Here is a 26,803-nt window from a genome sequence, read left to right on the forward strand (position 1 = left end):
TTTTTTACCAAGGAGTCGAGAGTATTAAATAAGTAAAGTATTTTCCAAGAGCACAAAAATAATGAAGCTAAATCCCATAAAAGAGGAAAGAAAATGTTGAATTTTAAGAAATTCGGTTTTTTGGATTTTTGATAATTTTCGATAATTTTGGATTTTTTACCAAGGAGTCGAGACTATTAAATAAGTAAAGTATTTTCCAAGAGCACAAAAATAATGAAGCTAAATCCCATAAAAGAGGAAAGAAAATGTTGAATTTTAAGACATTCGGTTTTTTGAATTTTTGATAATTTTCGATAATTTTGGATTTTTTACCAAAAAGTCGAGACTATTAAATAAGTAAAGTATTTTCCAAGAGCACAAAAATAATGAAGCTAAATCCCATAAAAGAGGAAAGAAAATGTTGAATTTTAAGAAATTCGGTTTTTTGAATTTTTGATAATTTTCGATAATTTTGGATTTTTTACCAAAAAGTCGAGACTATTAAATAAGTAAAGTATTTTCTAAAAGCACAAAAATAATGAAGCTAAATCCAATAAAAAAGATAAAAAAATGTTGAATTTTAAGAAATTCGTATTTTTTAATTTTTGATAATTTTCGATAATTTTGGATTTTTTACCAAGGAGTCGAGACAATTAAATAAGTAAAGTATTTTCCAAGAGCACAAAAATAATGAAGCTAAATCCCGTAAAAGAGGAAAGAAAATGTTGAATTTTAAGAAATTCGGTTTTTTGAATTTTTGATAATTTTCGATAATTTTGGATTTTTTACCAAAAAGTCGAGACTATTAAATAAGTAAAGTATTTTCTAAAAGAGCACAAAAATAATGAAGCTAAATCCAATAAAAAAGATAAAAAAATGTTGAATTTTAAGAAATTCGTATTTTTTAATTTTTGATAATTTTCGATAATTTTGGATTTTTTACCAAGGAGTCGAGACAATTAAATAAGTAAAGTATTTTCCAAGAGCACAAAAATAATGAAGCTAAATCCCGTAAAAGAGGAAAGAAAATGTTGAATTTTAAGAAATTCGGTTTTTTGAATTTTTGATAATTTTCGATAATTTTGGATTTTTTACCAAAAAGTCGAGACTATTAAATAAGTAAAGTATTTTCTAAAAGAGCACAAAAATAATGAAGCTAAATCCAATAAAAAAGATAAAAAAATGTTGAATTTTAAGAAATTCGTATTTTTTAATTTTTGATAATTTTCGATAATTTTGGATTTTTTACCAAAGAGTCGAGAGTATTAAATAAGTAAAGTATTTTCCAAGAGCACAAAAATAATGAAGCTAAATCCCATAAAAGAGGAAAGAAAATGTTGAATTTTAAGAAATTCGGTTTTTTGAATTTTTGATAATTTTCGATAATTTTGGATTTTTTACCAAGGAGTCGAGACTATTAAATAAGTAAAGTATTTTCTAAAAGCACAAAAATAATGAAGCTAAATCCCATAAAAGAGGAAAAAAATGTTGAATTTTAAGAAATTCGGTTTTTTGAATTTTTGATAATTTTCGATAATTTTGGATTTTTTACCAAGGAGTCGAGACTATTAAATAAGTAAAGCATTTCCAAGAGCACAAAAATAATGAAGCTAAATCGCTAAATGTCATAAAAGAGGAAAAAAAATGTTGAATTTTAAGAAATTCGGTTTTTTTTAATTTTTGATAATTTTCGATAATTTTGGATTTTTTACTAAGGAGTCGAGACTATTAAATAAGTAAAGCATTTCCTAGAGCACAAAAATAATGAAGCTAAATGTCATAAAAGAGGAAAAAAAATGTTGAATTTTAAGAAATTTGGTTTTTTTTAATTTTTGATAATTTTCGATAATTTTGGATTTTTTACCAAGGAGTCGAGACTATTAAATAAGTAAAGTATTTTCTAAAAGCACAAAAATAATGAAGCTAAATCCCATAAAAGAGGAAAGAAAATGTTGAATTTTAAGAAATTCGGTTTTTTGAATTTTTGATAATTTTCGATAATTTTGGATTTTTTACCAAAAAGTCGAGACTATTAAATAAGTAAAGTATTTTCTAAAAGCACAAAAATAATGAAGCTAAGTCCAATAAAAGAAATGAAAAAATGTTGAATTTTAAGAAATTCGGATTTTTGAATTTTTGACAATTTTCGATAATTTTGGATTTTTTACCAAAGAGTGGAGACTATTAAATAAGTTTTTAATTTATTTGATTGAAATAAATTTTATATTTTAATGAATTTTATTGGTTTACTTTTAAAAATTATTTTGAAATATAATTGTATTTTTGAAGAATTCTAATTGAAAATTTGGAAAAAAAATTGAATTTTAAAAAAGTTTAGAATTAACTTAATATTACAAGGATTGTACCAGAAGAATTTGAAAAAGTTTAATTAATTATTTAATCAAAATTCAAATTAGAACATATTTTTTTTTTGAGTATCTAATAATTTTTAGAGTGAATTGAAATAATTCTTTAGGGTCAGGGAAAAGTGTGTAAATTTTGTCTGAAAATCAGGAAAAAGTCAGGGAAAAACCAAATTAAATTTTGGTGGCAAACCTGGAAAAATACAGTTATTAGGTTTTTATTTTTGACAGCAGAGCTTTTAGGGACAATGTTTAGAAACATTAGGGCCAAGGTTGTAGTTTTTTAAGAAGAAAAAAAGAATAAATGAAAGTGTAATTTATTTATTATAATTTTAGGCACCTTACGGAGCACCTGGAGCGGATCATCGTGCGGAGGCCCACTCAACGCTTTCTGAACTCGAATTTGAGGAAATAATGGGACGCAATCGAACCGTTTCGTCGTCGGCAATTGCGAGAGCTGTCTCCGACGCTGCTGCCGGAGAGTACGCGAGTGCAATTGAAACACTCGTCACTGCTATATCGTTAATAAAACAATCGAAAGTCGCTGGTGACGATCGATGCAAAATTCTCATCAGTTCACTTCAAGATACATTGCGCGGCATTGAAACAAAAAGCTACGGCTCTGCAAGAAGAGGTAAATAATTTTTAATTTTAATATTTATGTGTTTTCTGGTTTTTCTTAAATTTATATTTTAATTTTTCTATTTATGTATTTCTTGATTCTTATTTTTATATTAAATATATATTAGTTTTTTTTTATTTGCCTTATTTTTCATATTTATGTATTTTTTAAAATACTTTTTTTTTCGCAGATCGTTCGCGTTCACGAGACCGTGATCGAAATCATAGACGACGTCGCGAGAGATCAAGATCAAGGGATCGAGAATATAGAGAACGAAGTCGAGATAGAGATCGAGACAGGGATCGCGAGAGGGAGAGAGAGCGCGAGAAGGAGAGATATTATAATGAAGGCTATCCCAGAGAAAGATCTCGAAGTCGTGAGAGGGAACGTGAACGCGAGAGGGAATATCGAGAACGAAGTCGGGAAGAAAGGTATGATTTCTAAATTTTCATTTAAATATAATTAAATAAACAATCTCTGATTTTTATTTTTTTTTTTTAAATAACTTTTTTTTTAATGAGAAATAAATTAAATTTTCTAATATTTTCCTTTTTATAGTTCAACGAGACAGGGATCATCTAGAGTGAGGCCAAAGGAAGAACCCACTGAAACACCAGCCGTTTCGTCTTCTAAGTCATCATCTAGGTGTGTATTTCATTTATGATTAAAATCAGTGAATCAAAAATTGTTTAAATCAATAATGATTTATCAATGAATCAATCTTAAATTTTTACTAAAATTAATTTTTTAATCAATTTTTAAAAGCTCATTTTTCGAGAATTCAAAATTTAAATACAAAAATAAATAATTTATTGAAAATCATTGAATTGAGGAAATTTTTTGGAAAATAATTGAATTTTTGACAAAAATTTTATCTAAAGTTAATTTAAAAATAATTGAATTTCGGAGATGAATTTTATTATTTATAAAAATATTTGAAATTTTGATCAGAATTTTTTTAAATCTTTGAAATGAATTGAATTTCCACGTAGAATTTTATTAGTTTCGAAAATAATTGGATTTCCGCGTAGAATTTTATTAGTTTCGAAAATAATTGAATTTCTGCAATCTCCAAAATTCAATTTTTTTAAAAATGAATTAACTAAAAATTGAATGTTTCTTAAAATTGAATTCTCGTAAAGGATTTTATCAACAAATTTTTAATTAATTGAATTCTTTTGACGAATTTCAATAAAATTTTTTAAAAATAATTACATTTTTCGATAAATTCGATTAAAATTATATTAAAAATAATTGAAATTAAAAAAAAATTAATTTTACAGAATTGTCAGTTAAATGTTAGTTCAATTATTTCTAAAAATTGAGGCGACAATGTTTTCAATATTTAATTATTATCTAAAACTTTAACTGAAATTAATTTTTAAATAAATTTTTATTAGAAAATTCTACGAGAATTCAATTATTTAAATACAAAAATAAACAATTTACTTAATGTATCTTAATATTAAATTCTTTCGACGAATTTCAACGAAATTTTTAAGAATAGTGGCATTTTTCGAAGAATTCGTTTAAAATTCTATTAAAAATAATTGAATTTCTAAAAAGAATTTTATTATTTAAAAAAAGGAAATTGAATTCTCGATAAGAATTTCATACAATTTTTTGAAATAATTGAATTACAGTGAAAAATTGAATTACTTGTAAAAATAATTAAATTCTTGGGAAGAATATTCTTATTTATGAAAATAATTGAATTTTGAAATGAATTTTATTAAAATTCCAGAAAATAATTGAATTTCTTTGAAGAATTTTGCTGTTCATTTAAAAAGATAATTGAAATGTTGTAAATTTTTTTTTCAGAATTTTTGAAAATAATTGAATTTTTGCAAAGAATCTTATTAATTTTGAAAATAATTGAATTCTTGTAATGAATAATGTTATTTATGAAAATAATTGAATTTTGCAATGAATTTTATTAAAATTCCGGAAAATAATTGAATTTCTTTGAAGAATTTTACCATTTATTTAAAAAGATAATTGAAATGATGACAATTTTTTTAGCACTTTTGAAAATAATTTAATTTCTGCAAAGAATCTTATTAATTTTGAAAATAATTAAATTCTCGTGATGAATATTCTTATTTATGAAAATAATTGAATTTTGCAATGACTTAATTATTAAAATTCCGGAAAATAATTGAATTTTGCTATTCATTTAAAAAGATAATTGAAATGATGACAATTTTTCTAGCACTTTTGAAAATAATTGAATTTCTGGGAAAAATTTTATTAATTTTGAAAATAATTGAATTTTTGTTATGAATATTGTTATTTATGAAAATAATTAAATTTTGCAAAAAGAATTTTATTAAAATTCCTGAAAATAATTAAATTTTTGCGAAGAATTTTGTTATTTATCAAGATAATTGAATTCTTTCGAAGAATTGCATTTCAAATTTTGTAATTTAATTAAATATCATTGAAAAAAATTCAACTAATTTCAACAGAATTGAAATTAAAATTTTTCAAAAAAATCAGTTTCACAGAATTCTTAATTAAAAATATTAAAAATTCAGATTTTGCAAAATTGTAACTTGAAATCTTTAAAAAATTCAATTATTTCTAAAAATTTATACTATGATGCTTTCAATATCCAATTGTTATCTATAATTTTAAGTGAAATTCTTTTTTAAATCACTTTTTATTGGAAAATTCTACGAGAATTTAATTATTTACATACGAAAAAAATAATTTATTGAAAAATTTAATATTTCTTAGAATTGATTTCTCATAAGAAAAACTTTATCTTTAACGAAGATGTTTACAAAAAATTTTTTTAAATAATTGAATTCTTTCGGAAAATTTTATTAAAATAGTATAAATATTGAAAATCATTGAATTGTGGAAAATTTTTCAAGATAATTGAAATTTTGCAAAGAATTTTATTGTAATTTTTGAAAATAATTGAATTATTGCAAAGAAATTTATAAAAAATTTGTAAATAATTGAATTCCTTGTGAAATTTTTATTATTTATGAAAATAATAAAATATTTGCGAAGAATTTAACAAAAATTTTTTTTTTAAATAATTGAATTTTGGTGAAGAATTTTATTAATTTAAAAGATAATTGAAATTTTATTATTTATGAAAATAATTAAATTCCTGTGAAATTTTTATTATTTACGAAAATAATTAAATGTTTGAGTAGGATTTGAATTTTTTTTAAATAATTGATTTTTTTTTAGAATTTTATTAAAATAGTAGATATTGAAAATTAATGAATTGAGGGAATTTCTTGAAAATAATTGAATTTGATAATAACATTTTTTAAGAATAATTACATTTTTCGAGGAATTCGATTAAAATTTGTTTTAAAAATAATTGAAATTCTGCGTTGAAATTTAATATTTATGAAGATAATTCAATTACTGCAAAGAAATTTATAAAAAAAATTTGTAAATTTGCCTTTTTGGTTGCAAAAAATAAGGGAGGGAATAATGGGTCATTTTATAAAAATAAAATTATCAAAAAATTGATTATTACAATAAAATAAATAGAATATTAAAAATTTTCAGATATTACGATGAGCGTTACAGAGAACGTGACAGGGAAAGGGGGGAACGTGAGCGAGAGAGAGAAACGACATCGCGACGACCAACAGAAAGAGAACGTGAACCTGAACGTGAAAGAGAAAGAGAACGCGAACGGCGAGAAGACGATACTACGCATCGTTCAAGGCATTGAAAAATCGCAAATTTTACCGCGATTTTATTATTATTATTATTATTTTTTTAATGAAAAAAGCATTTAAAAAGAAAAACACATTTTTATCCATTTTTGAGCGTTATTTTATATATTACGCGTAACAATTATATAATTTACGATACTTTTCATTAAAAGTAAGTGTGACAGAACAAAGGTAAATTTTTCTAATGCATTTTTCAAAAATAATACTTGAATGATCGTTTTTAAGGATTCTCGCAATTCTTTAATATTTATAAGACATTAATTTGTTTTTCCTCCAAATGTGTAGGTATTATTAAGGTTATATATATATTTATAGTTATTATAAATATATATATACACACAAAAATATATAAATATACATTTATATAAATATATTGTAATCCCGATATCAGTCGGGAAAATAAATATTTGTTTTATGCGCCGTTGAACAGTTGGAAAAGTGAGAAAAAAAGGAAATTTTTTATCCAGAAAAAAAGAAAACTCGTCTACGACGCAAGATTGTATCTCAAGATAATATAAATAATGGCACCAAAAAAAAAAAATATGAAAAAATCCATTATTTTAATTTTTATTCATATGTAGCTAAGAAACATCCTTAATTTTCTTAAATCAAGAAAAAACGAAAATGTGTTTGTTTCGTTTTTCTTTTTAATTTTTTTTCTTGTTGCGAGAGAATATTTATGAGCGCAATTTTTATCTTTTTTTTTTAAACTCCGAAAGTGTAAAAAAATTGTGTTTTCTTTGAAAAACTCGGAATTTCTATATTTTTTTATTACACTTTGACTCTGTGAGAAATTGAAAAATTTTTTTTTTATTCGATTCTCGATGTTTTTCAAAGATTTTTTTTTTATCCGCTCAACATGTAACGAATTTATAGTACAAAATATTTTTTAACAAAAAAAAAGAAAAGAAAAAGAAGTGTTTTGAAAAATATGAGAATAATACTTGTGGGAAAAATTCTTTTTTACTCGATTCTCATATTTTTTTGATGAACTTGTTGTTTTTAACGATAAAAAAAAATAATAAAAATAGTAATTATAAATATGAATAATTATAAAAGTATAATATTGATATAGTAGTTATATTAATGATAGTAATAACAATAATAATAAGAATAATAATAATTATAAATTTTCAGAAGTTTAAAAACTTGCCAAAAGTAAGTTGATGATTATAGATTTGTTTTAGAATCTACGTATTGGAAGACAAGAAGAAACTTAATAAACGATTATCCATCTAAAGAAAGATTTCTTATTATTGCGGATTATCTTTTCAAAGGTTGCCACAGGTCAGAAAATTCAGGGAAAGAGTCAGGAATTTAAAAAAAAATGTTAACGCAATTCTTTGAAAGAATTCAAGCATCTTAATAAATATTGGCATTCTTTCCATGAATTCAATTATTTTGAAAAATTTAAATAATATTCATGGCAAAATTTCAATTATCTTTATAAATCGCAAAATTCTTCGTCGAAATTCAATTATATTCAGGAATTTTTGTAAAATTCAATTGTTTTCATGAATAACAATATTTAACACAAAAATTCAATTATTTTCGAAATTAATAAAATTCTTCGCAGAAATTCAATTATTTTCCGGAATTTTAATAAAAATTCATTGCAAAATTCAATTATTTTCATAAATAACAATATTCGACACAAAAATTCAATTATTTTCAAAAATTCTAAAAAAAGTTAACAACATTTCAATTGTCTTTTTAAATGAATAGCAAAATTCTTCGCAGAAATTCAATTATTTTCCGGAATTTTAATAAAATTCATGGTAAAATTCAATTATTTTCATAAATAAGAATATTAGTCACAAGAATTCATTTATTTTCAAAAATTCTAAAAAATATTGTCAACATTTCAATTATCTTTTTAAATGAATAGCAAAAATTCTTCGACAAAATTTAATTATTTTCAGGAATTTTAGTAAAATTTGTTGCAAAATTCAATTATTTTTATAAATAACAGTTTTCATCACAAGAATTCAATTATTTTTAAAAGTAATAAAATTCAATTATTTTTAAACATTTTTCTTAATATTCAATGATTTTCAATATTCTACGAATTTAATAAAATTTTCCAAAGTATTCAATTATTAAACAAAAATTTTGATTTACAAATTTTTTATAAATTTCTTTGCAATAATTCAATTATTTTAAAAAATTTCAATAAAATTCTGTGAAAATTTAAATTATCTTGAAAAATTTTCTGCAATTCAATGATTTTCAAAAATAACAAAATTGTTCACAGAAATTCAATTCATTTTAAACATTTTAATAAAATTTTTCGCAATAATTCAATTATTTTCATAAATAATAAAATTCATCGCAGGATTTCAATTATTTTTAATACAATTTTACAGGAATTGCTAAAAAAATGTAATTATTCTTAAAAATTTAATTTCAATTCTTCGAAAAAATCAATTATTTAAAAAAAATGTTTTTTTTTTAAATTCTTTGGAAGAATTCAATTATTTTCATAAATAAGAATATTCATAACAGGAATTCAATTATTTTCAGGAATTTTTGTTTTAATTCAATAATTTGTCTATCTATTAATTTAATAAAATTTCTTAAAATAATTCAATTATTTAAAAACAATTTTGACAAAGTTCTACAAGAATATTCAATTATTTCCTAAAATAATGAAAATTTCACATGAATTCAATGATTAAAAATAGAATTTGAATAAAATTCTTCGCAATAATTTAATTATTTTTATAAATAATAAAACTCATTGCAGAATTTCAATTATTTTTAATACAATTTTAATTGAATTCCTCGAGAAATGTAATTATTCTTAAAAATTTTTTTAAAATTCGTAGAAAGAATTATTTAAAAATTTGTTGATAAAAATATGTGTAATTGAATTCTCGTAGAATTTTTTAATAAAACTTGATTTAAAAATTAATTTCAGTTAAAATTTTAGACAATAATTAAATATTAAAAGCATTATAGCGTAAACTCTTTCAAAAATTATTAAAAATAATTCATTTAGAGAAGAATTTTTGTTAAAAATTGTAGAAAATAAGAATTGAATTGAAATGATGAAAATAATTTTGAAGAACTTAGAGTAACAATATTCTTATAATGATTTTATCTCTCGGGCACCTTTAATTATATTTTAAAACATGAAGAAATCGATTACTCCGAGTTGAAGACTCGGAGTGATCCATTTCTTTATGTTTTATAATAAATATTCTTATTAGTTATTGAATTTCAAAAGGTTTGAATTAGAAATTTAGAAATTCTTAATTACCATGGAAAAATAATGATTAAAAATATTTATTGAAAAAAAAAAATTAAATTTTTGTGGCAACCCTGTTTTTGGTTTTTCTTTTTTTTTAAGTACTTGAGTGGAGGTGAAATATAAATTTAGTTTTCTGTTTAAAAGTTTGTATTATTTTGGTTTTAATATCAGTGGAGGCCACAGCGGGAGATTTTTTTCTGTATCATACAATTGACGTGGTAAGCGTGGCCACAGGGAAAGAGAGCGATGCCATTGTTGCCTAAGAGAACGGGCGTTTGGAGAGAGAGTGTACAACAGGGACACGTGGAGAATTTTGGCGAATAACGAATGCCCCAGTGATGGGGACCCGCGCCAAAAGCACTGCTCTCCACTGTTTGCTTTAAATCGTTTTCCAGCGATTTCATCAGATCTTCTTGTACCTAGAACAGTGGAATGTTATTTAAAATATTTACTTATTTATTAAAATTATTATTATTATTATAATTATTAAAATTAAGTAATTAAAATAATAAAATATTAAAAAAAGAAAAAAAATTGTCAAAGTTTAAAATTTTTCATATAACGATACATTAAAATGTCATTAAATTTTTACCTTTGGAGAGCACATCGACATATACTCGGCATCCTCCGATTGATTTCGACTAAAATCTAAATTACACTTGATGCCATTTTTCTCGAAAATTTTGGCAAATATTATCGTTTGGTAGACACTGAAAAAAAGTTGCGTTTACAATTTTCATAAATAAATGAACTTCAAAAGGTTTTAATTTGAAAATTTATAAAATTTCAATTTTTAATGAATTTCACTAGAAAGTTTAAGGAACTTAGAGTTTTGAAAAAATTTTAATACTTCAAATTCTTCTGAAATTAGTTAAATTTTTTAATATATAATTAATTAATTAATTAATTATTAAAAATAATGGATTTACAGACGAATTTTAGTTAAAAATTGAGAGGACATATGCAATAACGGACGAGGTGCTGGGACTGATCTCCCACTAAAACCAGAAAATAAAAAAACTTATCTGAAATATAGATTTTCTAGAAAGAAAAGAAGAAATTAAATAAAGCACAAGTTTTCTCAAAATTATTCTTCTTAATTTACACAATTTTTTGCTGGAATCAGTCCGAGTGCCTCGTCCGTTCTTGCATCTGTCCCCTCAATTCTAAAAAAAAAAAATTGAATTTTGGTGAATTTTTTTCATTCATCATTGCAGAAATTTAATTATTTTCAAAACTACTAAAATTAAATTATTTTCAAAAATTTTAAAACATTCTCGACAAAATTCTAATTATCTTTAAAAATAATAAAATTTTTCTCCAAAATTCAATTATTTCAAAAATTTTAATAAAATACTTGGCAAATATTAAAATTATTTTCCGAAATTTTAATCAAATTCATTGCAAAATTCAATTATTTTCATAAAAATTAATAAAAATATTCATCACAAACATTCAATTATTTTTAAAATTAATAAAATTCTTTGCAGAAATTCAATTATATTCAAAAGCGCTAAAACAAATTGTTATCATTTCAATTATCTTTTTAAATAAATAGCAAAATTCTTCGACGAAATTCAATTATTTTCAGGAATTTTAGTAAAATTTATTGCAAATTTCAATTATTTTCATAAATATGAATATTCATCACAATAATTGAATTATTTTCAAAATTAATAAAATTCTTCCCAGAAATTCAATTATTTCCAAAAGTGCTAAAAAAATTGTTTTCATTTCAATTATCTTTTTAAATGAATAGGAAAATTCTTCGACGAAATTCAATTATTTTCCGGAATTTTAATGAAATTCATTGTAAAATTCAATTATTTTGGAAACTAATAAAATTCTTTCCAGAAATTCAATTATTTTCCAAAATTAAAAAAAAATCTTGTCAAAATTTCAATTATCTTTATAAAAAGCAAAATTCTTCGCAAAAATTCAATTATTTTTCGGAATTTTAATAAAATTCATTGAAAAATTCAATTATTTTCATAAATAACAATATTCATTACAAGAATTCAATTATTTTCAAAATTAATAACATTCTTTGCAAAAATTCAATTATCTTCAAAAATTCTAAAAAAAAATTGACAACATTTCAATTATCTTTTTAAATGAATAGCAAAATTCTTCGACGAAATTCAATTATTTTCCGGAATTTTAATAAAATTCATTGCAAAATTCAATTATTTTTATAAATAACAGTTTTCATCACAAAGAATTCAATTATTTTTAGGAATTTCTATAACATCCTTTGCAAAATTCAATTATTCAATGCTTTTGAAACATTTTAATAATATTCTTCGCAGAAATTCAATTATTTGCAAAAATTAGAAAAAAAATTTTTTTTTTAAATTTAATTATTTTTACAAATAATAATATTTTTTACTATAATTTAATTATTTAAAAATTTCATTAGAATTCAATTTTTTTTTAAATAATAAAATTCTTTTTAGGTATTCAATTATTTTTAATAAATTTTTTAATGAATTCTTCGAAAAAATCAAGTATTCTTAAAAATTTTTTTTAAAATCGTCGAAAGAGTTTAATATTAAGAAACATTTAGTAAATTATTTATTTTTGTATTTAAATAATGGAATTCTCGTAGAATTTTCTAATAAAAATGAATTTAAAAACAAAGTACAGTTAAAATTTTAGATTTTAATTGAATATTAAAAGCATTATAACGTGAATTTTTAGAAATTATTGAATTTTCAAAAGGTTTCAAATTAAAGTCTTTGAAAATCTGAATTTTTCATACTACAAACAATTTTGTAGAATAAATTTTTTTTTTGAAGGATTTTAATTGAATTTTGTTTCAAATTATTTTTAGTTTCTATTTTCCAATATATTTAATTGATGAATTTTCGAATATTCAAAATTTCGTAAAATTAAATTCTAAATAAATGGATTTGAAAAGTTTCAAATAACTTTTTCAAAAATTTCTTTTTCATTTTTCAAAAAAAAAAAAAAAAAAATGAAAATAATTGATTTTGAGAAGAATTTTTGTTAAAAATTCTAGAAAATAATAATTGAATTGAAATGATGAAAATATTCTTATAAGTTATTGAATTTGTAATTTTTGAGAATCTTAATTCCTATGGAAACACAATAGTGATTAAATATTTATTTAAAAATGAAGTTATCCATGTTTTCGAATAATTTTCCAATATTAAAGAAATTCGTAAATAAAAATAAATAAATTTTCAGTTTTTTCTGCAAAAATACTTACTTTGCATCCAATTGCAAATCGCGAATAAATTTCTCCGCCTTGAATAAAAAAGCGAGTGTCACATCTGGTCCGTCCTTTTTAAGAATCTCATGTGTCACTCTCTCCCAATCGATGAATTTTTCAATTTCCCTTTCACCCTGAGAATCACCGCATGAAAGACAAATTCCCTTTTCAATTTTTCTCAAAACCTCATTGACTTTTCGCCATTCCCTCTCAGTCAAGTGTGGCAATAAAATAGACGCTGCAACACTGTCCTTAGTCTGCAACAAAGCGGACAAAATTTTCATTCTCGCCTCCTCATTCGGAAAATTCTCCATATAAAGCGGTAGAAATTCCCTCCACATAAAGGGAACGTTATCACAGATTTTCAGGCACTCATTATGTTCATTTTGAAATTTCTTCAAAAGCAATGATCCCATTTCGAGGAATTTCGGTTCTTTTGCGCGAGACATTGTGGGTTGTGGAAAGGCACAGGTCGCGCAATCATTGCGGCTCGACGAATTAATATCGATGAAAATTCGTAGAATTTCCTTTAAAATTGTTTCATTGTTTGTTGAAATTAAAAGATCGATTGGCACATATTCGAGGAGAGATTTATTCGATTGTAATTCCGCTGCTCGGATCATTTCGAAACATAGTCGCCTTAGTTCTTCTGGTTCCTCGTATCTAAAAATAAAGGAAAATAATAAAATACTTGGCAAATATTAAAATAAAAAAAAAAATTAAAAAAAATTAAAAAAATAAATTTTCTGGAATTTTAATAAAATTGATTGCAAAATTCAATTATTTTTAAAGTTAATAAAATTCTTCGTCAAAATTCAATTATTTTTAAAATTTCTAAAAAAAAATTGAAATTTTTATTTTCCTGAATTTTTTCTAATTTTCATCAAAAATATTTATTCCATTCTTATCCTCCTACTAAATTGAATTCCTACAACGAATTTTATTATTCGTGAAAGAATTTAAATATATTTATAAAAATAATTTAATTCTTGTGAAGAATTTTATTACAATTTTTTAAATAATTCAATTTCTTTCGACTAATTTAATGCAAATTCTAATTTAAATAATTGAATTCCTAAGAAATTTTTATTATTCATGAAAAGAATTGAATTCTTACGAAGATTTTTACAAAAAAAATTTTTAAATAATTGAATTCTGTTTGGAAATTTTATGAAAACAGTAGATATTGAAAATCATTGAATTGCGAAAGATTTTTAAAAATAATTAAATTTTACAAAAAATTCTATTAAAATTTTTGACAATAATTGAATGTCTGTGTGGTATTTTATTAAATTTTGTTGAAAATAATTAAATTCCTAAAAAGCATTTTATTATTTATGAAAATAATTGAACTCCTGAAAAGCATTTTATTATTTACGAAAATAATTGAATTCTTGCAAACGATTTTATTAGAATTTTTTTAAAATAATTGAATTTACAACAAAAAATGTATTACTTTTAAAAATAATTGAATTTTTGTGACAAATATTGTTATTTATGAAAATAATTAAATTTTTCAAAGAATTTTTTTAAAATGCCTTAAAATAATTGAATTTTTCAAAGAATTTTTTTTATTTATCGACATAATTGAATTTTTTAGAAGAATTGCATTATAAACTTTGAAATATTTAAATATAATTGGAAAAAATTCAACTAATTTCAATAGAATTGAAATTAAAATTTTTAAAAATTAGTTTCATAGACTTTTTAATTAAAAATATTAAAAATTCAGATTTTTTAAAATTTCAACTTGAAACCTTTACAAAATTCAATTATTTCTAAAAATTTATAACATAATGCTTTTAATACTTAATTATTATCTAAAATTTTAACTAAAATTCATTTTTAAAACAATTTTTATTAGAAAATTCTGGGAGAATTCAATTATTTAAATAGAAAAATAAATAATTTTTTGAATAATTGAATGTTTCTTAAAATTGAATTCTAATTATACAAAATTTTATCAACAAATTTTTAAATAATTGCATTCTTTTGGAATATGTTATTAAAATAGTAGGTAAATATATTGAAAATCAATAAATCGTGGAAAATTTTTCAAGATAATTGAAATTTTACAAAGAATTGTATTGAAATAATAAAATATTTTGAAAATAATAAAATATTTGCGAAGAACTTTATTAAAATTTTTTTTAAATAATTAAATTTTGGAGAAGAATTTTATTATTTATAAAAATAATTGAAATTTTGATAAGAACTTTATTATAATTTTCAAAAATAATTGAAATCCTGAGAAGAATTTTATCAATTTTTTAAAATAATTCAATTATTGAGAAAAATTTTATTAAAATGTTTAAAAAGAATTGAATTTCTTTGAAAACTTTTATTATTTATAAAAGTAATTGGATTTTTAAGAACTACTTTATTAGAATTTTTTTTAAAATTCTTGAATTTCCAAAAAAATGTATTACTTTTAAAAATAATTTAATTTTTGTGATGAATATTGTTATTTATGAAAATAATTGAATTTTGCAAAGAATTTTATTAAAATGCCTGAAAATAATTGAAATTTCGGAATAGAATTTCGTTATTTATTTTTAATAATTTAATTCTTTCGAAGAATTATTTATGTAAATAATTGAATTCTTAAAAAGAATTTTATTAAAACCTAAAAGAATAATTGAAAAAAATTTAATAATTATTTAAATAATTGATTTCTTTGAAATAATTTTACTAAAATATTTGAAAATAATTGAATTCCTGTGAAAAATTCTAATGTTTTTGTAAACAATTGAATTCTTCCACAGAATTTAAAAAAAACAGGTTTTTAAATAATTGATTTTTTCGAGGAATTGAAATTAAATTTTTAAGAATAATTACATTTTTTGCGAAATTCCTGTGAAAGAATTTTATTATTTATGCAAATAATTGAATAGTTGTAAAGAATTTTATTAAAATTTTTTTTAAAATAATTATTTTCCTGAGAACATTTTCATTACTTATTCAAATAATTGAATTCTTGCGAACGATTTTATTAGAATTTTTAAAAATAATTGTATTTAAAAAAAAAAAAATTCATTGCTTTTAAAGAGCAAGAATTTGATTAAAATGCCTCAAAATAATTGAATTTTATGAAATTAGTTTGTTATTTTACTTTAATAATTGAATTCATTCGAAGAATTATTTATATAAAGAATTGAATTTTTAAGAAGAATTTTATTAAAATCCTGCGATGAATTTGTTATTTATGAAAATAATTGAATAGTTGGTAACAATTTTATTTAAATTTTTAAAAATAATTGAATTCCTGAAAAGAATTTTATTATATTTACGAAAATAATTGAATTATTGCGAAAAATTTTATTAAAATATTTAAAAATAATTGAATTTTTGTGAAAAATTTTGTTATTTCTTGAAAATAATTGAATCCTTCATAAGAATTTTATTAAACATTGTTTTAAATAATTAATTTTTTTAAATTGTATAAATATTATAAGAATTTTATTTCAAATAATTGAATTCTTCTGGAAAACAATTACTTGTAAAAATAATTGAATTTATTGATTAATTATTTTAAAATAGTATTTAAAATAATTGAAATTCTTCGAGGAGTTTTATTTATTTATGCGAAAATAATTGAATTCTTGCTTAGAATTTTATCAAACAATTTTTTAATAGAAAATTGAATTTCCTTGAAAATTGTTATTATTAGTGAAAGTATTTGAATTATTGTGAAGAATTGTATAAAAATTTTGTTAAATAATTGAATTTTTCGAAATTATTTTGAAAATTCCATTCTAAATTAATTTGAATTGTTGTGGAAATTTTATTATTTTTGAAAATAATTAAATTTTATAAATTTTTTTTTAAATAATTGAATTCTTTTGCGAAATTTTATAGAAATGCTGGATATTCAAAATAATTGAATTTCGAATATTTTTTTGAAAATAATTGAATCGTTTTAAAGAATTTGAGACTATAATTTTTAAGAATAGTTTTTTTATTTCTAGTATTATCGAATTTAAAGTAGTCTTGGAAATAATAGAAATAATAGAAAAGAAAATTAAGATATTTGGAAAATATATTTTTACCTATTTTTTATCTCCTTTATCATGTCGGCGACTTTAATTAAAATTTGTTCAATTTCTTCTTCATTGTCGCTGGTGAATTTCAAAGACTCAACGAGTCGATGAAGTGATTTTAATTCCATTTGTAGAACGCACATCGTTTCGTGAAGAACTGTCTCCTTTCGGTCTGTTTTCTCTTCTTTCTTCTTCTCACTCTTCCTTTCTTTCTCATTTCTCACGACGATTTCCTCACTCGTTGATTCCAAATAATTACAAATTAAATCGTCCTCATTGTCCTGTTTCTCGAATATTTCCGGACTCCCCTTAAAACTTCCCGACGGTTCGGGACTACTTTTTGAACTACCAGAATTTACCAAAACAATTCCAGATTCGAGTTTTTTTGGTTGATTCAACGTCGAGCGGAGAATGGAAACAAGGGGAAGTATTTCCCTAATGGCACAACTTTCCGATTTTGGTTCCAAATCGAAAAAATCTGATTCTTGTCGATTTGAGATTGATTCACCATCATCATTATCATCATTATCATCATCATCATTATCATTAGCTAGTACTTTTAAAATTCTACTTCGAAATGTCGATGAGACTTGCAGGCAGTCTTGATAAAGTTTTCTATCGTATAGAGCGACTATTAGAGAATCAATTGTACAGAGAGTGAGACAGTGGAATTTTCCACTATCCGTTATTAGATAAATTTCGTTATTAATTACGTGGGCTTCCGTTACGGAGAATTCGTCATTCCAGAGGATGACGGAAGCGTTCAGTGGATCTAGAATGTATAAACCGTTTGATGTAAAAGCGAAGAGGAATTCTCCATTCATTGACGAGAGTTGAGAGAACATCAACGATTGCGGAAGCCAGGAACGATCGTTATCAACCTGGAAAATAAAAGATTTAGATTTCTTCTCTTCTAACAACATAAAAAAATTACCATCAATTCTAAAGCAAAACCTTCAGTTATTTCTATTTCTGACAATAATTTCTTTTTAAATAACTTAATTCTTAAACAACTATAAAAAAAATTATTACTTATAAATTATTTAGAGAATAATTTTTACTTAAATGTTTCAAATTTAATTAAATTTTAAAAAAGTTGCGTCTATAATTATATATTATCATAAATATATAAACTTCAAAGAATTTTAATTTGAAATTTTATAAAATATCTATTTTGAATGAATTTAATTAGAAATTTTAAAGAATCTAGATTATTGAAAAATATTAATAATTCAAATTCTTCCGAAATTAGTTCAATTTTTTCATATATGTACATTTAATTAATTACTAAAACTAATGGATTAATAGAAGATTTTTAAAACTCACTTAAAAAAATTGAATTTTGGAGAAATTACAAATTATTGTCAAAATTCAATTATTTTCAAAAGTAATCAAAATTTTTCGCAAAAATTCAATTACATTCGAAAATTTAGAAAAATTTCCCTCAAAATATCAATTATCTTTATAAATAATAACATTTATCTTCGAAATTCAATTATTTTTGAAACATTTCAATAAAATTCATGTCAAAATTTCAATTATCTTTATAAATTGCAAAAATTCTTCGCCGAAATTCAATTATATTTAAGAATTTTTGTAAAATTCAATTATTTTCATAAATAAGAATATTCAACACAAGAATTCAATTATTATTTTCAAAATTAATAAAATTCTTCTCATAAATTCAATTCTTTTCAAAAATTCTAAAAAAAACATTGTCAACATTTCAATTCTCTTTTTAAATGAATAGCAAAATTCTTCTACAAAATTTAATTATTTTCAGGAATTTTAGTAAAATTTATTGCAAAATTCAATTATTTTTATAAATATGAATATTCATCACAAGAATTCAATTATTTTCAAAATTAATAAAATTCTTCGCAGAAAATTCAATTATTTTCAAAAATTCTAAAAAAAAAAAATTGTCAAATTATCTTTTTAAATAAATAGCAAAATTCTTCAAATAAATTCAATTATTTTCCAAAATTTTAATAAAATTCATTGCAAAATTCAATTATTTTCATAAATAACAGTTTTCATCACAAGAATTTAATTATTTTTAAAATTAATAAAATTCTTACCAGAAATTCAATTATTTCCAAAAGTGCTAAAAAAATTGTCATCATTTCAATTATCTTTTTTAATGGAAATCAAAATTTTTCGACGAAATTCAATTATTATCTGGAATTTTAATAAAATTCATTGCAAACATCAATTATTTTTATAAATAACAATATTCATCACAAAAATTCAATTATTTTCAAAATTAATAAAATTCTTTGCAAAAATTCAATTATTTTCAAAAATTCTAAAAAAAATTGACAAAATTTCAATTATCTTTTTAAATAAATATCAAAATTCTTCAAAGAAACTCCATTATTTTTAAACATTTTAATAAAATTCTTGTCGAATTCGTCGGAAGAATTCAATAATTAAAAAATTTCACTATTTATTAATTTAAAAGTTTGTTGATAAAATTGGTTATGACAATTGAATTTTAAGAAACATACAATATTATTAAACAAATAAATAATTTATTTATTTAAATAATTGAATTCTCGTAGAATTTTCTAATAAATATTGATTTGAAAATAAATTTCAGTTAAAATTTTAGATAATAATTAAATATTAAAAGCATTATAGTATAAAATTTTAGAAATGATTTAATTTTGAAAAGGTTTCAAAAGTTAAAATTTTGAAAAATCTGAATTTTTAATATTTTTAATTAACAATTCTATGAAAATAATTTTTTTCAAAAATTTTAATTTCAATTCTGTTGAAATTAGTTGAATTTTTTTTAAATCAGTTTTAATTATGTTTAATTATTTCAAAATTTGAAATGCAATTCTTCGAAAGAATTCAATTATGTCGATAAATAACAGACATCATTGGAGAAATTCAATTATTTTCAAAAATTTTAATAAAATCGTTTGCAAGAATTTAATTATTTTCATAAATAATAAAATTTTTCACAGAAATACAATTCTTTTGAAACATTTTAATAAAATTTTGCTCAATAATTCAATTATTTAAAAAAATAATAAAATTCTTGTCAAAGTTTCAATTATTTTCATAAATAAAAGAATATTCACCAGAAGAATTCAATTATTTTCAGAAGTATTAAAATTCTTCGCAAAAATTCAATTATTTTCAAAAATTTTTATTAAAATTCTTGTCAAAGTTTTAATTATTTTGAAAAATTTTCAACAATTCATTGATTTTCAATTCTAAAAAATTGTACGCAAACATTGAATTTTATTTTCATTTAAATAATAAAAATTTCAAAGGAAAAAAAATTATATACCAATTTTTTTGCAATAATTGAATTATTTCTATAAATAATAAAATTCTTTTTGGGAATTCAATTATTTTCATAAATAATAAAAACCCATCGCAGAATTTCAATTATTTTTAATACAATTTTTAATCAAATTCCTCGAAAAATGTAATTATTCTTAAAAATTTTATTAAAATTCATCAAAGAAATTTAATTATTTAGAAATTTATTGATAACATTCTTTATGAGAATTCAATTTTAAAAAACATTCAAATATTCACTAAATTCTTTTTTTTTCGCATTTAAATAATTGAATTCTCGTAGAAATTTCTAATAAAAATTGATTTTCATTTTATAAAAATGAATTTCAGTTAAAGTTTTAGATACTAATTGAATATTAAAAGCATTATAACGTGTATTTTTAGAAATATAATTGAATTTTGAAAAGGTTTCAAATTAAAGTCTTTGAAAATCTGAATTTTTCATACTACAAACAATTTTGTAGAATAAATTTTTTTTTTGAAGAATTTTAATTGAATTTTGTTTTAAATTATTTTTTTGTTTTTATTTTCTAATATTTTTTAATTGAAGAATTTCCCAATATTCGAAATTTCGTAAAATTGAATTCTAAATAAATGGATTTGAAAAGTTTTTAAGAACTTTTACAAAAATTTCTTTTTCATTTTTCAAAAAAAAAAAAAAAAAATGAAAATAATAATTTACCCGCAACGTTTTGGAATTTTTATAAACCGGCAAAGGTGGAATTGTCAAGGCCTCCTTGAATTGATGTGTCTTAATGACGACTCCATTGGTCGTGACTTCCCAGAGTCTTGAACTTGGCCTCGCGCAATAAATTTTAAAGTGATTTTCATTTAGAATTGAATTCTCACTGTCAGTATTCAAACTGAATGTTCTTCTTCTCGATATTGTCTCCTCCTCGACGGTTTTACTCGATTTCTCACCATCGTGTGGTCTTTTTAGAAAACAAGCTCCATATTCACCGTCACGTGTTTTATTTCCCACTTGCTTGTAGTGTTCCAAATTTGTATCGCAAATATAACAACGAGTCAGCGTTGAAATTAATAAAAGCGGAGCGGAGAAGCTAAGTTGCACAATGCTTGAATCAAGTTGCATTAATGTACAATTTGGTGCTTGGAACATTCCGTTCACCTGGAATATAATGATGGATTATTAATTTTTTAAGGGGGGGTATTTAAAAAAATAAAAAAAAATAAATTAAAAAATGTTAAAATAATAAAAAAAATAAATTAAAAAATGGTAAAATTAAAAAAAATCATTAAAAAAAAATAATAAAATAGGTTTGAATTGATTTTTTTTATAGTTGCACTAAAAGTATCTACCATGAAAAATATTTTCACGGCATTTTCAGTATTTAAAAAAAATTTTTATATAAATAAAAAATTTTTTAAATTAAAAAAACAATAAAAAAGAAATAAAGAATTTTTTAAATTAAAAAAATAATAAAAAAAAAATAAAAAAAATAGGTTTGAATTGATTTTTTAGTAGTTGAACTAAATGTACCGTGAAAAATGAAAGAACCATGACAGAGACTTTGCCAATGCCGTCGCCAATGTAAAGTTCAGAACTGTTGTCATTCCAGCAGAGATTCGTTATTTTCTCACCGGAATGCTCGTTGGAAACGGCGATTAATTTTATCACAGGTTTAAATGTAACGAGACAAACATTTCCACGAATTGTTCCCAGAGCAATTGTTTTCTCGTCAGGTGATATCTCGACTCGAGATACAGCTCCTTCCTGAATAACAAATTAATGAATTAATAAATAAAGAAATAAATAAAAATTAATTAATTAACAAATTAATTTTTTAATGCAAAATGAAAAAATAAAAAAAAATTTTTTTTTAATAATAAAATAGGGTTGAATTGATTTTTTTTTTCCATTAAAAAATGAAATGAAAAAAATACTATTGAAACTTCTAAATTACCATTATCCGAAAGATTGTGTAATTTAATGCAGAAATGTGAATTTTTCGAAACGAAAAATAGAAAAAAAATATTCTTATTTTTTGGTTTCTATTAATTCTTTTTCTTTTCGTTTTTTGACGATTTATAAAGTGCGTTATAAATAATAAAAAATATGATTTATACCGAAAGCGGAATTAGTTGATGGAAGGTACATGGTTCCCTCTTAAATAGATATAGACTTCCACTGGTTGATCCAAGAACAATTAAATTTGAAGAGACTGCAATGCAAGTATACTGTGAACATAAAAATTAATTATTAAAAAAAATTAATAACACTTTCTTTAAAAATTACTTAGAACTCTACTTTTTCAAATTTTTTAGTAGAATTTCAAATTACTAGACATTCAATTTACTAAATGAATTAGTGAAATTGTTTTTTCGATTTTTAATATAAAACAGTTCCACTAATTGTTTAGTAAAATTCTACTAAACTTGCTTTATCATCAAATTCAAACCTTTTTCAATTTTAATAACTTATAAGAATATATTTTTTTATTATAAATATAAATTTATTATAAATATAAATTTATTATAAATATAAATATAAATAATTAAAGATGACCGAGTGATAAAATCATTATTTTATATTGTAAAAATATTGTTATTATAACGTCGTCAAAATTATTTTCATTATTTCAATTCAATTATTATTTTCTAGAATTTTTAATTAACTAAAATTCACTTTAAATTAATTTTTTTAAAATAATTTTTAAAAAAGTTCTTTGCGAATTTTCAAATCCATTTGTTTACAATTCAATTTTACAAAATTTCAATTCTTCGGAAATTCTTCAATTAAATAGTATTAGAAAATAAAGGCTTCAAATAATTTCAACATTTTCTCAAAACAATTCATTCTATAGAATTATTTGTCTTAAAATATGAAAAATTCATATTTTCAAATATTGAGATCAATAATTGAGACCTTTTCAAAATTAAATATAAAAATTGACGCTATAATGCTTTCATTATTCAATTGTTATCTGAAATTTTAACTCAAAAATTAATTTTTAAATCAATTTTCATTAGAAAATTCTACAAGAATTCAATTATATAAATACAAAAATAAAAAATTTACTGAATGTTTCTTAATATTAAATTCTTTCGACGATTTTTAATGAAATTTTTAAGAATACTGGCATTTTTCGAAGAATTAATTTAAGATTATGTATTAAAAATAATTGAATACCTAAAAATAATTTTATTAATTTTATAAAAAAAATTTATTTCTTGACAAGAGAATTATAATGGAATTTTTTAAATAATTAAATTACAGTGAAAAATTTTATCATTTGCAAAAATAATTTATTTCGTGGGAAGAATAAAATTAAAAATTTTTGAAAGTAATTGAATTTCTGCGAAGAATTTTAATACTTTTGAAAATAATTGAATCCCTTCAAAAAATGTTATTATATAATTAAATATAATTGAAAAAAAATTCAACTAATTTCAACAGAATTGAAATTAAAATTTTTGAAAAAAATTATTTTCATAGAATTGTCAATTAAAAATATTAAAAATTCAGATTTTTCAAAATTTTAAATTTGAAACCTTTTCAAAATTCAATTATTTCTAAAATTTTATACTATAATGCTTTTAATATTCAATTATTATCTAAAATTTTAACTGAAATTTATTTTTAAATCAATATTTATTAGAAAATTCTACGAGAATTCAATTATTTAAATGCGAAAATAAAGAACTTATTGAATATTTGAATGTTTTTTTGTAATTGAATTCTCATAAAGTATGTTATCAACAAATTTCTAAATAATTGAATTTTTTAACGAATTTTAATAAAATTTTTAAGAATAATTACATTTTTCGAGGAATTTGATTAAAAATTTGATTAAAAATAATTGAAATTCTGCGATGGGTTTTTATTATTTATGAAAATAATTGAATTCCTAAAAAGAATTTTATTATTTTTGGAAATAATTCAATTATTGCGAAAAAAATTTGTATAAAATTAATTTCTTGTGAAATATTTATTATTTAAATAAAAATAAATTCAATGTTTGCGTACAATTTTTTTTAGAATTGAAAATCAATGAATTGTTGCGAATTTTTCAAAATAATTAAAATTTTGACAAGAATTTTAATAAAATCTTTGAAAATAATTGAATTTTAGAGAAGAATTTTATAAAAAAATTTTTAAATAATTGAATTCTTTCTACGAATTTAAAAAAAAAAATTTTAAGTTGAATATTTACATTTTTCGAGGAATTCGATTAAAATTATGTTAAAAATAATTGAAATTCTGCGATGAATTTTATTATTTATGAAAATAATTGAATTATTACGAAGAAATTTGTAAAAAAAAATTTTTAAATATTTGAATTCTTTTTAAAATTTTATTAAAATAGATATTGAAAATCATTATGGATTGAGAAAAATTTTGGAAGATAATTGAAATTTTGCAAGTCTTAATTTTATTGAAATTTTTGAAAATAATTGAATTTCGGAAAAGAATTTTATTATTTATAAAAATAACTGAAATTTTGACGAGAATTTAAAAAAAGTTTTTAACATAATTAAAATTTTTGCATAGAATTTTATTACTTTTGAAAATAATTGAATTTCTGCAAGTATATTTGTATTTTTACTTCCTCATAGAGGAAGTATTGTAATACCGAAATTTTTCGAGTTCGATTTTTTGACATATCTTTATGTTATTTGACCTCAGGAGTTCAAAAATGACATTTTTAAAAAATGTCATTCCGTATGTGTGTGTGTGTGTGTAAACATCACATTTTCATAAATATCTCGAAATCATGAAGAGCTTTTGAGTTGAATTTTTTTTTAAATTGTAGATCTCACCTGCGGACATAAAGCGAGAGTACTTTCTGATATATTAATAAAGTTTAACTAAATTTTTTTTTGATTTTTAATTTTGCAAAAAAACGTTTTTTGACCATAACTTTAAAAAAATGTTAGGACACCTATAAATGTTTTTCCATAATTTTGTAGAGTTTTTTTAGACGCATCTTTTGAGCCCTAATTGAACATTTTTCGTCCATATTAACCGGAGTTATTAAACTTTTAAAAATCAAAAATTTTGGAAAATAAGACTTTTTTGAAAATTTTGTTATAAAACGTAGAAGTAACTTTAAAATTATCGTTATCAACTTGTAGAGCATTAAAAAACGCTTCGATTGACCTATTTTTGAACCTAATTCGATAATAAATTTCAAAATTATTGGTATTTTAAAAACCAAAAATTGTGAAAAATGACATTTTCTCAACTTTTTTGATTGACAATTTTTATTTAACTATTAAATTATTGTAACTATCTTGTAGTGTATTTAAAAATACATTGATTGACTCAAAATTCAATCACTTTTACCATATTTATAAAAAGTCATTCATATATTTCTATTATTTTTATCTCTATGAGGAAGTAAAGTGTTCATGAAATGAGCACCAAAATTATATAAAAAAATACAACTTGGCAGCGGTTTTTTAAAATTCTAATTTCTTTAAAATTCAGAATTTTCTTATGAATTCTAAAAATTTAATTTTTTTTTCTCGTCACATAAGGGTTATTTGGTTTTAGACGCCGACCCGTGACAATGCTGTGCTTACAATAATAATAATGATAATAAATTTGTTGTTAAAATTAGTAAATTCTACTCTCTATTATATTTTTTAATCTTCATAAACTGTTAATCAACTGTAGATTCAGATTATTTTATGAATTTGTATATTTATATTCAAAGTGTATTTTTTTATTTATTATATAATTTCATTGTTATTCTCATGTTTTCCTGGTATAAAACAAAGAAATCTATAATCTAATTTTGACAACAGCTATTTAAACGATTTAAACATATTATTATAACCTATATACCTACCTTTATCCGGTGAGTCGCATTTATAGGATTATAGAGAATTGAATTTATTTCCTGATTTTCCGACAATATGAAACGAATATCTTGCATTTTTTTTCTCTCTGAACTCTGAATTTCACATAACTTGTTAATTATTATTTTATCTTTTTAAATTGCGACAAATTTGCCATTTGACAGCTGATATCTGTCATTTGTTGATTATTTTGATCAAAACATGGATTATTTGTAATTTTTGCTACCAGGTAGCGTAACATTATCGTGCTGTCTCTGTCCTTGTCGAATTTCACGAAGTTTGCCGAGTCCCCCCGAGCGTCGGTTTTAGGGTTGAGTTTACAATGGACAATTATTTCTTAAAGGGCAACCCACAGTTTCTTCGAGTTTTTTTTTATTTAAAATTCATCACCGCATATTTGTAAATTGTAAAACTATTTTTACCCTTTTTACCACATTCGCCTTTATTACATCATTTA

At 21.4% G+C, this 26,803-nt stretch overlaps 2 protein-coding genes across 4 annotated transcripts in view; one reads left to right on the top strand and one right to left on the bottom strand.

The window, feature by feature from the left end:
• The window catches only part of LOC122505254 (cleavage and polyadenylation specificity factor subunit 6-like), a 25,006-nt gene extending 17,894 nt beyond the window's left edge, over positions 1-7,112 (top strand). For both annotated transcript variants that reach the window (XM_043616755.1, XM_043616756.1), the window contains exons 8-11: positions 2,679-2,976; positions 3,155-3,395; positions 3,523-3,609; positions 6,502-7,112. In XM_043616755.1, coding sequence (XP_043472690.1) covers positions 2,679-2,976; positions 3,155-3,395; positions 3,523-3,609; positions 6,502-6,670 — 795 coding nt within the window. In that variant the 3' untranslated portion in view covers positions 6,671-7,112. The remainder of the gene's footprint in view (positions 1-2,678; positions 2,977-3,154; positions 3,396-3,522; positions 3,610-6,501) is intronic.
• Positions 7,113-10,006: 2,894 nt separating this feature from the next.
• LOC122505238 (Hermansky-Pudlak syndrome 5 protein homolog) lies at positions 10,007-26,565 on the bottom strand. Of its 2 annotated transcripts, XM_043616732.1 has the most exons (8): positions 26,337-26,564; positions 22,609-22,719; positions 22,022-22,255; positions 21,203-21,649; positions 17,212-18,083; positions 13,160-13,825; positions 10,520-10,637; positions 10,007-10,346 (listed from the first exon to the last, which is right to left on the bottom strand). In XM_043616732.1, the coding sequence occupies exons 1-8, from the start codon at positions 26,421-26,423 to the stop codon at positions 10,095-10,097; spliced, it is 2,787 nt and encodes a 928-aa protein (XP_043472667.1). In that variant the 5' UTR covers positions 26,424-26,564; the 3' UTR covers positions 10,007-10,094. The 2 variants fall into 2 exon arrangements, with proteins under 2 accessions (XP_043472667.1, XP_043472668.1); XM_043616733.1 differs by lacking the exons at positions 10,007-10,346; positions 10,520-10,637 and adding an exon at positions 10,895-11,093 and having other exon boundaries at positions 26,337-26,565.
• Between the last annotated feature and the right edge of the window lie 238 nt (positions 26,566-26,803).

This window comes from Leptopilina heterotoma, unplaced genomic scaffold (assembly GCF_015476425.1).
Source record: "Leptopilina heterotoma isolate Lh14 unplaced genomic scaffold, ASM1547642v1 Lhet_350, whole genome shotgun sequence".
In the NCBI taxonomy this organism is placed as follows: Eukaryota; Metazoa; Arthropoda; class Insecta; order Hymenoptera; family Figitidae; genus Leptopilina; species Leptopilina heterotoma.